Source organism: Leptosomus discolor, chromosome 13 (genome assembly GCF_034619465.1).
Source record: "Leptosomus discolor isolate bLepDis1 chromosome 13, bLepDis1.hap2, whole genome shotgun sequence".
Taxonomy (NCBI): Eukaryota; Metazoa; Chordata; class Aves; order Leptosomiformes; family Leptosomidae; genus Leptosomus; species Leptosomus discolor.
Window position 1 is genome coordinate 9882497 of NC_141403.1, and position 15656 is coordinate 9898152.

The 15656-nt window shown below is 41.4% G+C and overlaps 1 protein-coding gene across 1 annotated transcript in view; it reads left to right on the plus strand.

Moving 5' to 3' along the window:
- Positions 1-1195: 1195 nt before the first annotated feature.
- Positions 1196-15656, plus strand: part of CLVS1 (clavesin 1) — an 82657-nt gene continuing 68196 nt past the window's right edge. Inside the window, exon 1 of the mRNA XM_086472699.1 lies at positions 1196-1584. Coding sequence (XP_086328825.1) covers positions 1196-1584 — 389 coding nt within the window. The remainder of the gene's footprint in view (positions 1585-15656) is intronic.

A 15656-nucleotide genomic window follows, 5' to 3' on the forward strand; every position in this document is an offset into this window, starting at 1 on the left:
GGGCAGATCTTGATCTTTCGTCACACACATTTCACACTGGAACAGACTTTGATCTTATTTCACACAAGTGTAACTACACAGACTTCGATGACAGCCTCTTGCTAATTATGTCACTGAAATGTAAGAGATTCACTGTACCGTTTTGCTCGTACATAACAGCTTAAGCAGCTTTTCTTCTAACACTTGTAAAACAAGTTTGAGGTAACATGCAGGAATGAAAATGAAATTCAGAATTAGGTATTCAAGAAAGATACAAGATACTAAAAGAATAATTTGGAATAAAATACGTCGCTTTTCTAGTAAAACACAAACCCTGTTGGATTATGTTCATCAAACACTTTATTCATGGGAAGTCTCTCATGAAGATGTATTAAGTCTCAATGGGAAATATTTTCAGTGGGGTTTTACCAAATAGAAAGTGCCCTTGATGTTGGTGGAGTTTGGGGGTTTTCTAATCACTTTTATGATCAGCTCAGGGGCTAATTCAATGAAAGCTCAAGCTGATAGTATGAGTGATAAAACTGAATCAAACGGTTGTTATGCTTAATGTGACAAGTGCAAATCTGCATACTTAGGAAGGTGACGTGTAGCTCCTGTTAAGGTAGAAAAAGTTACTATTATTTTTGCTTTTGTCAGCCTGGACTTGAAGTCATAGGATGTTGGAACTCCCACACTTTTGTAAGACAACTTTGCAAAGTGTGTTCTAATAGTAACTTGATACAGCTTAGTATTAATCGTCAGTTAGTCAGATTGCCTTTCTGAAAGCTTGAGTATATATATTCAAGATGTCGGTGACTGCCTTATCCCAAATGCACCCATTCTGAATTACTTGGCTGATATCTTCTTGCATATGAAGCACATAAAGCAATTTTTTTTTGCTATATGAAGTTCAGAAATGCATTCCTGTAGCTTTATATATAAATTTAATCTTTTCTTTATGTATTTGCTTTTTCTTCTAGTAAGTGATAGAATAAACAACCCTTTCCTTTGGATGGATTATACTACATGTGAACTGCCTGTTACTCTTTCTGCAAGAATAAGAAAAGCCCTTCACTTTCATTTGTTGAGTATCAGCTCGATAGCACAAAACTTCTGAATGGCTCACGCTCACAGCAGACCACCAATTGAATGTGATCAGCACCTCTCCTACTAAAATAACTGAAGTTGAGGATTTGGAAAAGAGATTTTTGCAGAGATGACCCATTTACAAGCTGGACTTAGTCCAGAGACTATAGAGAAAGCCCGCCTGGAGCTGAATGAAAATCCAGACATTTTGCATCAGGATATCCAGCAAGTCAGGGACATGATCATCACGAGGCCTGACATCGGGTTTTTACGTACAGATGATGCTTTCATCTTGAGATTTCTCCGAGCCAGAAAGTTTCACCAAACGGAGGCCTTCAGACTGCTGGCTCAGTACTTCCAGTACCGCCAATTAAATCTGGACATGTTCAAAAACTTCAAGGCCGATGATCCAGGAATAAAACGGGCTCTGACAGATGGGTTCCCGGGAGTACTGGAAAATCGCGACCACTGTGGCAGGAAGATTCTTCTGCTTTTTGCAGCCAACTGGGATCAGAGTAGGTAAATGTAGATAGTGTCCTTATCTTTTTTCATACACTCACACTCAACTTGTAATGGAATATTTGTGACCAAACTTGAAGCAGCAAGGCCATTTTCAGTAAAATATTTTGCAACCATGAGTCCATTTCACTAAAACTTTCATCTGATCTGATCACCTCTCATTCTTCAGACTTAACACCGTTGAGAGATAAGGGTATATCAGTGTGTCAGACAAGTAGCTCACGTTTTTTTCCGTAAATATTTCAAGTTTTTAGCCAGACAGTATCTGTTTGCTGTAAGTACATTAATGCCTATTAAATGAGTGCCTCAGTAATATCAAGGGCTAGCTGAACAGGTTGACAGAAAGCAAATGCCTCAAACATATGGGGGTTCTCATAACTCTTCTGGTGCAGAAGGAACTGACCATATTTATCCTGTCTCCATACTTCTTAACTGATCTTTTTGTTTGTTTGTTTTAACTATTTCAGGAGTTACAGCCTGTGCTATGAGATTTCCACAAACTGCATTGCAATTTCTGCACACTCTGGTTACTGTACACTTGTTAGTCCAATAAATAGGAGACTCACGCAAAGCATATTTTCTGTTCAGGTTGTTTCTGTACAGAATGGTATGAACAAAGATATCTCCCAGCCATTGTTATAAAGTGATGTCCCTAAATGTTAATGTGATTAGTCAGCTTTCACTACCCATTTGAAGTGATACGGAGAAAAGGGGCTAGTCCAGGAATACCCTGTTCACATTCCTCTTCGTCAGAAGTCATTCCATTTTTCCCTGCCTTCATGGTGAGCTGGAGAAATGTAATCAGCTGTAGGATTGCCATGTGTTCTGATTTTTCACAAATATCAGACCAAAGAACAAAATTCAGATTCAGGTTTTGAGTATCATAAACTCTGATGAGCTGCAGGTAGGGTTTTGTCTTGGCACAGTCTAAAGTTGTCCATGAAAGCGTCAATAGATTGGAGCTTTGAATTTATGTTATAGACATTATTAGAGAACAATATATATACGCTGTCAGTTTTTCATGTTAGTTGTGTTCTGGGAAAACCTTTCATCTCCATGTGAACACAGAGTTCAGAAGCGTTTCTAATTTTCCTTTGCATGTACAGATCTGGTAATTAAATGTACAGAAAAATTTACAGAAATGTAACTTCGCATATACAAAGATATATTTGGTGAAATCCAGAACTGAAGCGAGTGATGAAAGCCCTATTGACTACAAAGCAGCTGACCTCCTGTCTTTCTGAACTGTCAGCTGGTCTTTCTTCCAGCTACAAAACCCTTCCTTTAGCAATTGGCCTGGAAAAAAAGATGAATGAACAGGTATCTTGAATTAATAGAAAGTATCGGCTTTAGAGGACAGAAAAGCACTGTGGTTCTGCCGGTTGCATTAAGGGATTTAGGTATTATATAGAGCCAGCTTTGGGTTTCTGATCCCTCAACAAAATGAATCCTTGCGATTAACCTCATACATCAGGTCCTGCTCTTGGAAAGCTGAGAGTGCTGCTGTCTAAGGCTCCTGCAATGAGATTTTGACAGAACATTGATTCCTGTCAGATTTTGGCTCGAATTTTCTGCAAGTCCTTTAATACGTGTCCATGTATATGCGTATATATGTGTGTGTGCAAAACCCAAAGTGATCCTGTACACAAGACGTCTTGTTTCTGAAAATGTAATTTCCACTTTCAAAGAAGAAAGGCTGAGGAAGATAGGATAGGATAAACTTTCTTAAGGGTCCTCAGTGAAATTAAAAATCACGTGCAAATCTTACCTCTGTTCAGCCACAGAAGCTCAACTTCTCTATGGATTCAAATGGCAAGAAGTGTCATTTCTGTGGGCTTTTGTGGTGCCTCAAATGCAACAGGGATTTGGGACAGGGTTTGGGCCGTGAGTAAGTAGAGGGATGACCTCTTCCTTTTTTACTGTCCAAAGGCATCAACAAGAGCAAAAGGAAACAATATGCAATGTCCTATTAAGCAGAAGGAAGCAGGCTGTTGACCAGAAGAAATACATATTTGTATATATTTCACAAAAAACCTTGAACAAACAGGCATTGTGTGTGTGTTACATACATATATCCTGGGCAAACTTTCTATAGATGTGTCTTCAGTGATGGCAAGATGTTTACAAGCTTACAGTTCATCTGAATGCTAGTGCGATCAATTCACATGATGCTGTGATGCTGACAGGCTCAGCCTTCAACACATCTTTCCTAACTTTGATCTCATTTGCAGCTGGTTATCTTCTCTTTCTTTATGATTAAATCATAATTTATGAGGGATGATTTATAAAGATCATAATTATCATAATTATCATAATTAATAAAGGATCATTTAAAATCAGCAGAGTTATAATCCAAAAGCTGATTTTCAGTCCAGACACTCTGACTGTTTATACTCCTGGGAGTATGGTGGCTGTAGGGATCAAATGTCAAGGGGGCAGAAGCAGCTTCAAAACTTTTTGTATTACAAATATATTGATTTTTTAAAAGAAATGTCATTATTTGTGTAACGTGACTGCTTGGACAAATCAGACGCAAGATGTTTTTAAGGAATTCCCTGTATCAAAGGTAAATCTTCCATGCAAGCTTTTAGCAACATTTGTAATTTCATCCTCAAGAATGTAAGTGACAGATCTAACGTCTCTGGAAAACCAGGTTTTAACTTCCAGTCTCGATGTTTCCCGTTTCAGCTTCCAGCTGCTGGATTGTGTTAGCTTAAAGGGACCACAAAAATATGACAGCTTCCCATGCCTGAGCTTTTGTGTCCTGATCACGTCATCTTTTAACCTACTTTTGAATTCACTGAGGATGCGGCACTGCAGGGTACGTTACTGTCAGGCAGTGAGAAGAGAGTACATTAGCTGCGCTACAGCAGTGGTTCTTGTGTTCACCTTTAACCGCAGTGAGCATAAAACAACTGACCCTCTTTTCCTTGAGGACAAAACAACCTTGTGCTGTCCACAAGGTAAAGAACATACTTGTGGGCAGCCAGCCCAGCAAAGGTAATGTTCTGCAAAGTATTGCACTCGCTTAAAATCTTGCAATATATTTATGCTGCCAAAGCTTAAGTAGATTGAACTTCTTCACTCTCAGAATTAGGAGGATTTTCCAGGTTGCTAATACTCTTCATCATTCCTTTCTGGACCTTTCCTGTCATTTTAGCATTGTTGCTGATATGCAGATGGACGGAGTGAACACAAACTTTCACTAATAAACCATTATGTGGTACCACCATCTCTTCTGTTCAGTAGTTCCCTCCTTTTAAATATAAGATTCTCACTGTTTTCTTAGCTGTTCTATCACATTTTGAGCTCATGTTCAGCTCAAATCTGCTTCCAAGTCACCGTTTCCTAAAATACAAACACCACTGGTAAATGTGTCATACGTTCTCATCCATAGTGTGGGCACAGTCTAGCATGTGATTCACGCTCTTCTGTAGAGCTGAACCCGTCCTCCTCATCAATCATCATTGCGCGGGTTTTGTGACATCTGCAGAGTTCACTGGCAAGAATTTTATTTTTGCTTCCACATTGTTCAAAAAAGATAATTGTGTTGACCAAAACCTCCTCAATGACTAGGAAAAAAACACGAGGAATGATAATTCTTATTGCCAAATCACTAGCTAATATCTATCATGGTGCCAGGGTTTCATTCATTTAGCATGTGCTACATTGGTTCAATTTTTCTTGATTTTTTTAGACAGGCTTCTTAGAGATGATGTCATCACTTTCTTTCTGGGTCCTGCATAGTATATTTTGGATCTGTTAGTTAATGTCAATCACACGTGATACAGAACAGAAAACTTCAGAGGTATTGAATAAGTGACAATGAGCAGATGGATAGAAAAGAAAGAGATCAGATTAGTTCTGTACACTAGAGAATCCACGCAGGGGAGGGTCATCGTTCGCTTTGATCGGAGCTCAGGCCTCAGAGCTGCAGAATAATCCAACTACAAGGTGTGAACTCACCCCAAACCCACAAAGGCTTCACATATACCACTGCTTGCAGAGCACCTTCTTTTTAAAGAGAAATTGTGCAGTAATAAAGACAGATCAGGATGTCAAACTGATCTTGTTGGGAACTTTTTTGATGAAATAATTTGCATCATTAAAAACCCCAGTTTGTGAAACTGGTACATGCATACATAAAAACGTATGGCTTTGATGAGACCTGAATCAGGATGTGTCGTGTTGTCTTGGTTTGAAAGACAGGTGTCTGCTGAGGAAGGCAGGAGCCTCCCTTGAAATGGAAAAATGCAACCCCCTTCCCTCCAAATTATTATAATTTTGAAATTAAGGGGCCTTCAGGCAAAGATATAGGGGATAGGAATAACAGTTCTTTACTTATATATATATATAACACAAGGCAGGGAAAAAAAAAACCCAACCCACTGGTTTACACTGTCAGAGTCAGAAATACAACCTGACACCCTGTTAGGGTGGCAGTAGCAGTCCGATAAGATGCTGGCTGCAGTCCTCCTGAAGCGATGGATGTAGTTCTGTTGAAGCAGGGATCTTGTAAAAGGGTCTGGTCTTCCTCCGAAGGTCCGGTGGTAGGTAGGTAGCTCTTGTCCTCTGGAACTCCAGTGGGGGGAAAAACTCCTCTGGGAATCCAGTGGAAGAAGGCTGCTAGGGTGTTCGAAATCTCAGTTTTTAGTTAGCATGGACTGCTTGGCTCCTTTCCCCCCGGCGGAGCATCTCACAATGGGATGGGGAGTCGTGAGGCAGTTCCTTGATGGGCCATTTAGCAGGAGATAGTCCAGGAGCGAGTTATCGATGGGTCAGGCGAGATCAGGCATTGTTGTGCCCATGAACAGGAGATAGTCCAGAGGGGGGAGGCAGGGAGCACCGCCCCACCTGGTCTCAACAGCTCCTGAAGATGGTAAAAGAATACTTTTTTGGGCACGTTTTACGCTGTAACCTAGGACACGTGTGCTGAATCACGAATACTCTTTCTCAAACATTTTCATTTCGTCAGCCTCACCAAACCTAAGCCCTTGCTCCTCTGACACACCTCTAGCGAAACTGAAGCTTTTAAAGAAGTCAGGTAAGAGTGCCTTTGCAGCTGCTGGGGTGAGAAAAGCCTTTGCTAACCACTGCAACCATCCCCGGGTCTGCTGCTGCCTTCTGATATACCCTGTTCTGCACCAGGGATATGGGAGTTTGGCTGAACAAGTAATTCAGCAGAAGGTGTTCATTAATCTTCCAAGTAAAGATATTTCCTTCAAGGTTGTTCAGCCAGAGTAAAATTTATTTCTGTGTAGAGAGCCAGCAGAAGGACTATCTCTAGTCACAATCCTCTGCAATCAGGGTCCGGGGGTAGGGGACAGAAGGTTGGCTATTGTGTTTTGATGTAAAATGGTAATTAATTTCTGTCTTCATATCTGAACTGTTGCGTCTTAAAAGCTATCGCATAGCTCCAAAAACTCTGTAAGTGAAATGGAAAAAACTACTGCTTTATTTACAACATATTCCCAAGTCAGCTGCTAGCCGTAAATTCTCTTTTATTAACCAAGGAATCCCAAATGCCAGAGAGTTACCGTTCTGTAGGAAAGTGTATTGAGAAAGGGCAAGGAAATACTCTCACTTAGTGGTAAACCAACAGCTATAAACATTTGAAAAGATCGTAATAGAAAAAACGATGTCCTTGCTGAGAATGCTCATAGTAGTGTAATTACAAGGATATTATCATCAGCAGATCCTGTTGGTATAAATGAATATGTCTCACATGCTGATTATTCCAATATATTTCAAGGATAGCCTCAGACGCTTAATAGAATATGAAAGAATAAACATCTGTTGAGGCTGATTTATAGTCCCAGGCAAACTGTGGAAATAACTCAGCCTCATAGCTGTGTATTATGAGGGATTACAGCTGAAATACGGCCAACCCTAACACCAGAATGATTTTTACACAGAAAATCCTTGGGTTTGGTTAGGAGGTAGTGCTTCTATGCTGGGAGACCCAGACTGAGGTTGTGGTTCAAGCGCTGCATTGACCAACAGATAGCCGACAAGCACACTGTATCAGAAAATAGTTCACATTGCATTGTTACATTACTGAGCTAGTCTGAAATGGCAGCAGAATTCAGGGTAGTAGAGGAAGGAAGCAGGGCATAAGCAGAACACTCATTTCAAGGAGTAACAGATGTGCAAATCAAATGTTGGACAAAGACGATGAAAAGGAGATCTGTCTTGAAACATTCTAATTTGCTTGGAGGCGGCAACTTAACTCAGTATCATTTATTATGGAAGCCGCGTTCAGGAAGGCAATTGTAGTCCCTATGAATGACAGAAGGATGACATGCACAAATGACAGTCTTGGGTAGGGCTGAGAAGGGAATCAAAGGAGAGGGAAAACGTCTGAAAAAGAGAAAGAAAAACAACAGCTGGGAAAGTTATGAAGCATATGTTGAAGAATGAGAGAAGCCTGACTGAAAGGAAAAAACCAGTCCACGGCGGGGAGGAGTCAGGCAGTCAAGTCCATACTGAGAGGGAGGAGAAGGTGACCGGCTGGTGCCGGGCCAAGGGCTGGCTGAAGGGCTGCGAAGGACAGAGCCAGCAGGCGAGACAGACCATTGCTGGAGCAATGAGAAACGAAGGGCAGACTGGAAAGTGGCTCTGTGCCACCTCCCTCCCATGGAGAAAAGATACCCAACCCAATCCCCAGGCTTGATAAACCAGAGACAAGGACGGTTGATGAAGAAATGTACACACAAAGACACGCGCACGACAGTGCACCCATGCACACACTCCCCCTTCCTTCCCAGACTGTCTCAAAAGATGCCAATTTTGTGCGAGGATTTATTACTGGGCGGCAGCAAAGAGAAACTGCTTGTGACAGCACTTGTCCCTAGACAACGACCCACACTCCTGCGTGGGCCCTGTGTGTCATCCTCACAGCTGGTTCTGCAAAAGAACATTATAACAGAGCTGTAGCAGCAGAATAGTACGAAGCCCAGCAGTAATGACATCCCGCTTGGCTCTTTGTCTCTTTGACCCTTGGAAACAGCTGGTGACCATGAATGAATGCGGGAGCTGCGTGAGGACACTGACATGATCAATGTGATCTAACAAGTGAACCTTTATTTCCGTGTTTTTCAGTGCAATTTATAACCGTTGACCACACCAAATAAATACTGATTTGCTTCATCGCAAATAACGGACCATAGTCCAACATGATTGGCCACATTGCGAGTCATGTTCAAGTCACGTTCACAGATGTTCACACCCATCTTCTTCAAGAATTAAAACTGCGTCATTAATGGCGGCTGTCTCTTCTCCTGCACCTGTAAGATGTTCATGCCCCCTGCACCGGAAGTTGTTTATGCTTTCTGCAGTTCCGGTACATCCCAGCTCAGGTTCTCTGGAGAGGCTAGATTTTTCACATGTCCCTTGTTTCATAAATGTCCTCCCACAAATGAATGCTCTTGTAAACAGAAGTTTTTTGAGGTGAGAATTCACAGGAAGGGGATCACAATATTTTTTGTCAGAGCTTTTCCTAAATCAAGTTTTCTGAGTATCTGATATCCTGCTCTGTTTCTAACTTGCCAGCATAACTAAAAGCAGCTAAGGGAAATCCATGCATTGCAGAAGAAAATGACTGCAAAGAGTCAGGGGAGGGAAAAAAGGTAATTCTCTGACTACCTATTTAATAGGCTACATGCAGTAGAAGCGTGGAGGTATTGAGCTGGAATCCTTAAATACATTTGAAATTTTTTAATTCTAATAATATCTTTATATATTATTTCCTCAGGCCACGATTCATTTTAGACTCTTTCCTCTGAACGCTGAGCCTCTGTATTAATTCAATTTTACATAAAAATAGTTGCTTTTTTCGCACACCCTGGCAAATGCTGAGCATCCTCCACTTAGAGCACCTCAGAGCAGCACAAGGGATGCTTAGGAACTGGTGCCGTTGGCAGGCGGGGTGATCCCGGTGGGGTCACAGCGGACAGTACGAATCCAGTGGATGGTGTGGTGGGTACTGAGCGCCATGAAATGCCTGAACAACACATTGGGGTGAATTGTACCCTGACACCACAGTCACCCAGCTTCAAGGTGCTCGTCTGCCGTGGCGAGGCTGAAAGACAGCTCCCACGGTTGCGCTGGTGAGAGTGCCCTGACCAGGTATCTCCGGGAAGCTCCTGGTAACCACAGGCACCTAAAAATCTAACATAGCAGGCAGAGGTGGAAGCCAGGGGAAAGGATGGAGGAGTAAAGACATTCCAATAAACCAGCCTAAGAATTGTGTTAAAGCTCTTCTGTACAAGATATTTTGCCTCTTTGACATGGGTAAGCCAATAAAGAGGGTGGGGCATCGTAATTAGTAAGTCATGACTTGAGACTTGATTCCTAAAGAGAAGAAAGTGGAATCACTCCTTGAGGAAGAGGAAATTTTTGTTTTAAATTCTGATTGCACTCTCATAGTTTTAATTTTTAATAAGAGCAGCAAAAAAGCAACTACGCCTTGCTCTCTGACCATGGCAATTGCAGCTCTGGTAACATCCTGGAATGTCCCTTTGTAGCAGGGGACAGAGGGCAAAGCCCGCTGGTTAGCTTCCTGCTGGAGCTATTTGCTATGTAACTGGCTATTTTCTGCCCATGCTGAGCAAACTCTCATCAGTAAAGATTAATTTTTAAGGGAAAGGTAATATGTAAATATCTCCATTGGTGCTTTTTTCTTTATGGAAAGATGGTATTGCTTTGCCAGTTTTCTGTTGCAGGCCCACAGTGGATGGCATGTGTCTGTGCATGCATCGACACGTGTGGTGCCAGTTACCTTTTATACATGCAGTATAAATCACAGCACCAAGTGTTACGATGTTTATACGATCGATAACAATCTATTTGAAAAACACACATGGATTATTTCTATAATATCTCATAATACATCTTTGGAGGGCCAAAATCCAGGATTTGATTGAAACTGTCAGATTCAATGCTATTGAGTACAATATTTTTTAAGTTAATGTATCAATATACATAAGAAGAAATATTTGCATTTCAGAGGCAAATTAGTATGTTTTCTGTTTTAACTTTGCCAACTTGCTGTGTATCACACCCCTCGTTAGGGACCTGCTGCTGGCCACTCTCACCATGAGGATTTGGGGCCAGAGGAACCCTTGGTCTGATCCAGCAGAAGCCCTCGCACATGTACATTACAAGATATATACTCTCGCACACTTTACCAGAGATGCAGCTGATGGTCTGAACTAACAAAGCAGGAAGCTTAAGACTTTTTTTTAAAACCTTTTTAGACCAATATAGTTTTTTCTTCATTGAGTTCCAGTTATGAGCCATCCCCACGCCTGTCTTGTTCTTTCCCACAGATAGTCCTGTTCTCCCTTCCACAAAGCCATAACTTCAGCTCCTCTGGTTTTATGCCATGTCAGTAGAGGGAATTAATTCTGTACATTCAGATATGAATGAAGTAATAAAGGCGAAAAAAAAGTGGTGACAAGCACAAGGCCACTGCTACAGTGTGATCAGGAGCGTGTGATCAGGGGCATGTGCTCCCCGTGCCAGCGCTAAACCTTTCACTCTTTCCTTCCTTCTGGCTTCCTTTCACAGCAAACCCAAGAGATGCCAGTCACGTGCATTAAACATGCACAGATTAATCTACAGTGTGTATGTGGTCCCTATACCCCTTCGGAGTGCTAGGGTATGTATTAGCCCACAGAATTTCTTTTGAATAGGTATTTCTGATCAGGAAAGTCCACACTGGAGTGCAATAACCTTATCTAAGTCATCTCCATCCTCTACTATTATCTTGGACCTGCTCTTCTAAGCTGTTCTCACTTCGCGAGGTTTCTGAATAAGAATGCATTACCTTGTTTTCCCAGGGATAATCCTACCCATCTGTTGTGTAAGTACAAAAGGAGAAATGTGATTTATATTGAAAGAGACTGCTGAAAAATCCTGCTTCCAAATGCACTACAATATTCATTTGAAAACTGAGATAAAAAAAAGAGAAGGAACAAACTCTGACCTAGGGAGAGATGGTAGGAAATCTTTCTATTTCTTAGGTTCTCATTTACATGTAAGCCACTTTTAGATGGCTACTGCAATTTAAATTCAGTTTCACTCTGATAAAGCCTGCATTTCTGTTCGAATAAAAGAGCTTTCAAGTCTAGTGAAAATGACAACTTATGTATGCTGTAGCTGCCAATGAATGCCTTTCCTTTTTTCCAGCATCTTATTACTATTCTCTGCTAAAATGTGTGCACAGGTGCATGTACATTCACTTTCTTTCAGAGAACATTTTACATGACTCATTTAAAAATAATTCAGGATCATTTGGGGGTGATTTTGTCTCTTCAACAAGAGACATATCAGTGGTAGACCCCACATTAAAAGCCAAGGAGCCCTGTGAGACACCAGACATACCTGCCAGTACTGGTTTAGTCCAGGCTGACACATTTGTCTCTACCAGGATTTTCTCACCTTTTGGTTTGTTAAATAAGGTATTCATGGTTCATTAATAGAGAAAATACTGATTGAGCACAACAGGATTTGGGGTAAAGGATGGACTACAAATGGAATGATACCGTAAGGGGATGCCATTGAGGAAGCGCTGTCTCTGAGCTGTGTTACAGGAATGTTGTCTGCAGGGCACCACCAGTTACTCACCTTTACTCACCTCAACTGACCTGTAACCTAAGTACTAGCACGAGAGCCAAATCTAAGCTAAGTCAAAAAAAGAATAGTGAAACAAGAAGTCTGGAAAATAGGACAATGTAATAAAAGTTGAGGACAATAAGAAATGGCATAGGAACCTTCTTATATATGAAAATTTACCTTAAGAAAAAGTAGTAGTAAGTTGTTCCCCGTTTCGTTGGGGGTTGAGAATACAGAATAAAAGCAAATTAAGTAATCTTAAGCAGAATTAGATTTCTGAAAATTAGAAAACATTTTGCAATGATTAAGATGAACTTGTAATGGAGGCACTTTGTGGACTGTTGACACGGGATTTTTTACTGAAGAAGTCAGAGACTGTCCTGGTTCGGCTGGCACAGACTCACAGCCCAGCGCTGCCAGGCAGGCCGTTAGCAGCTCTGAGGCAGCCAGGGCAGCTGCCCTGGGTTAACTACAGGTGTAGCCCAGACCATAATGTCATGGTCATCATAAAGGGGGAAGGTTGGCTGAGGAAGAGGACTTCCTGCTGAAGTTTCTGCTTGAGTTCTTTCTTCTCCTTCTCTTGAGGACTGTGATGGCTAGATGCTCCGGGCTGCGTATAACCTCGTACACTTTATTTGTTCTGCTGTTTCATTGAATCTGTCTTTACTTCAACCTTTGGATCTCCTCTGACTTTCCTGATTCCCCCTCTCAATTGGGAAAGGGTCATTGGGTTATAGAGTAAGTGCTGTAGTTTAGCCCCAGCATGGGCTAAATGTAGGCACTTTGTGAAAAGGTTATGATGCCTGTCTGTGATGTGGAAAATTGCAGGATCTCTAGGTAGGCAGCCTGTTTAGAAATAATCCTCCAATGGGGACTTTCTGACATAACCCCAATAAAACTTCTAAAAGTTAAGGAAGGTATCAGTGAGTAAATACTCTGTCAGGAGTATGCAGATGCGATGGGTGAGAATGGCACTTTCTTGTGTCCGTCTTACCTTCAGTGGTATTGAGTTTTCCCATGGGAGGGAGCTTCTGAAGCACAGAGTGTGGCTGTCTGTGAAATGTTGCAGTGCAGATGTAGTGGTGGCTGTGTGTTTGTAGAGGGAATGCTCCAACTAATGCAGGAGCCACATGGCCTGTCCTGTTGGCTGCCCTCAAGGAGATTAGCCCAAGGAGGGCCTTCAGAGCTCTTGCTGACCCTGCTAATCGGCAGCTGCATCCCTACACCCAAGGAAATTTAACTAGTGTAAAGCCACCTTAATCTTAACTGCAAAACACACTGTGGTATGGCTCTGGCACAGATGAGTATCTAATCTCTGGGACTTCAAATGCTGTTATTGAATGCTGCTGGACCTACCAAGCCAAAACCACTGTCTTAGTAGAGTAGGCTTGAAATTTAAGGAATTTACTGTGTTGTCTCATTTAACTGCACTAGAGTCAGGGAAAGGCAGCGAACAGCAAAGGCTATGTTAGCATACAATGCAGGGAGGTAACCTACAGGCAATTGCCAAACATAATAAAACGCATGGATTTTAAGTGCAGCTGCGTCAAAACTCTTGCCCAGTCAATCCAGACTATGGCAGGGCCACATTGCACCTGCAACGCTTATGTGTACTCTGCTGGAGACTGGTGTGTATCAAAAATTATACTGGCTTCAGAGGAGTAGAGGATAGAAGGCTGGGCTTCCTTTCACCAGTAAGTACCGTAGAGTCAATACAACAATTGTATTGAATCCTATTTCTCCACAATCCTATTTCTGCTGCCTTTGGGATCTCAAATGGTTACTGCACATCTCTGCTGTCAGTATGTCACAGAAAGACCCATCCCACCCTGGAAAAAGACTTCATGCTGCTGGATCAGGAGATTTGTAATCTTGGTTAAAAGGCAGAGTTTATTGCAGAAATTTAAGACTTCAAATCCTGATAATGAAATACAAGTAAAGCATTGATTAAATGCTTCAGGTAGATTGCCCATTCTTTTTTTTTAAACAAAGAAATTATGCGTTAAGTCACTGCATTCACAGAAAATGAAGTACTCGTCTTAGGGTTTTAAAATATGTTTAAGTTTTCCCTCTGTGATTATGGCTATAGAAATAATACTTAAAAATTTAATATAGCCTATTTTGCCCCCTGATCCTGCATAGGGGGTATTTTGAGAACTACTGCAAACCTGGTGGTTTCTAACTTTCAATTTGTAACCTGCACTTTAATATTTTTGTTCCATAATTACTTCATGTGTTTTTAGAAAGCCAGTCTAAACATTGTATTTCTAAATTAGCTGGGCCAGTCCCATTAATTTGTTCAGGTGATTCCTTTGGAAAAATTTCCTCTTGGCTCTTTGTGTTGCAGGGAGTCCTTCTGGGCTCACCTCTTTCCCCTTTATCTTGCAATTCTCTCAGAAAACAGTATTTTGCAACCTCAGGGCCAAAAAAAAAAACCCAAGACCCTTTCAAAGGACTATTTTATCAAAGAAACCCTGTACCTCCCAGAAAAGCTCACTTCCTCACTTGCAAACCATCAGGTGGTGGTAGCTCTCTCTGGATCTAAACATTTTTTTGTTCCTCTTACTTCACCTATTCTGTATAAGTGGAAGAAAATCCACAGAAAAATATATTTCTCTTCCTTTAGGCAGACCTTTTTTTGTTCCATTACTGTCATCCATACAAAAATATACTTAGTAAAAGGCTAGCAATGATATGTAGCATAGAGCTGATGATACTTGATTTCTGTGTTCAGCGATTCCTCTCCAAAAGGAGCAGTTGCCTCCCTCACTGGTGTCATTATAGGAGCAGTTCCTTCATCCTGCCTATAGAATTAAATCCAAGGCAAGTTCCTAAGGTTTCTCCTGCAATCCAGTATGATTCAGACTGATGGTGTCTTCCATAACTCTTGTTTTCTGCTTGGTAGTTATAAAATTCATTTAGTTATCAGTCTTTTGATAATTGATGTATTGGGGAGTCATGTGTCCATGGAATCCAGATCTCCCAAAGTAACTTCTCGTCAGCTGCTTTTCACACGGGAGGTCTGATACCCAATGAAGCCTGAGGCAAACCTGGAAAATGCGAGTAAGAAGACATACTTTTTTTCTGGTTCTGCTGGTAACCTTTGACTAGGCTTCTCATTGTTGGTTGGATTGCATCATGTTCTTTCTCATTAAGGATTCTGTGAAGTCTGGAGTCTTCTACAGCTATCTCTTGTTTATGCTTTCAGTGGATTTCTGGAAAAAATATCTGCGCTCTCAGGGGGAATTGTTGTTGCTCTTCATTCCTTCACTTTCTTAGTGAAGTTGTACGAAATATGATCCACTCAAAGGTGGCTAGGGTGAAAAATGCTTGTTTTTCTTGAGCTTCATGGCACTGCGTATCCTTTTCAGCATAACTGTGCAAAGCAGTTTCTTTGTGGCTGGCAGCATCATGATCCCACACACTTTTAATGGTCTTTATTAAGTGTACAGAGC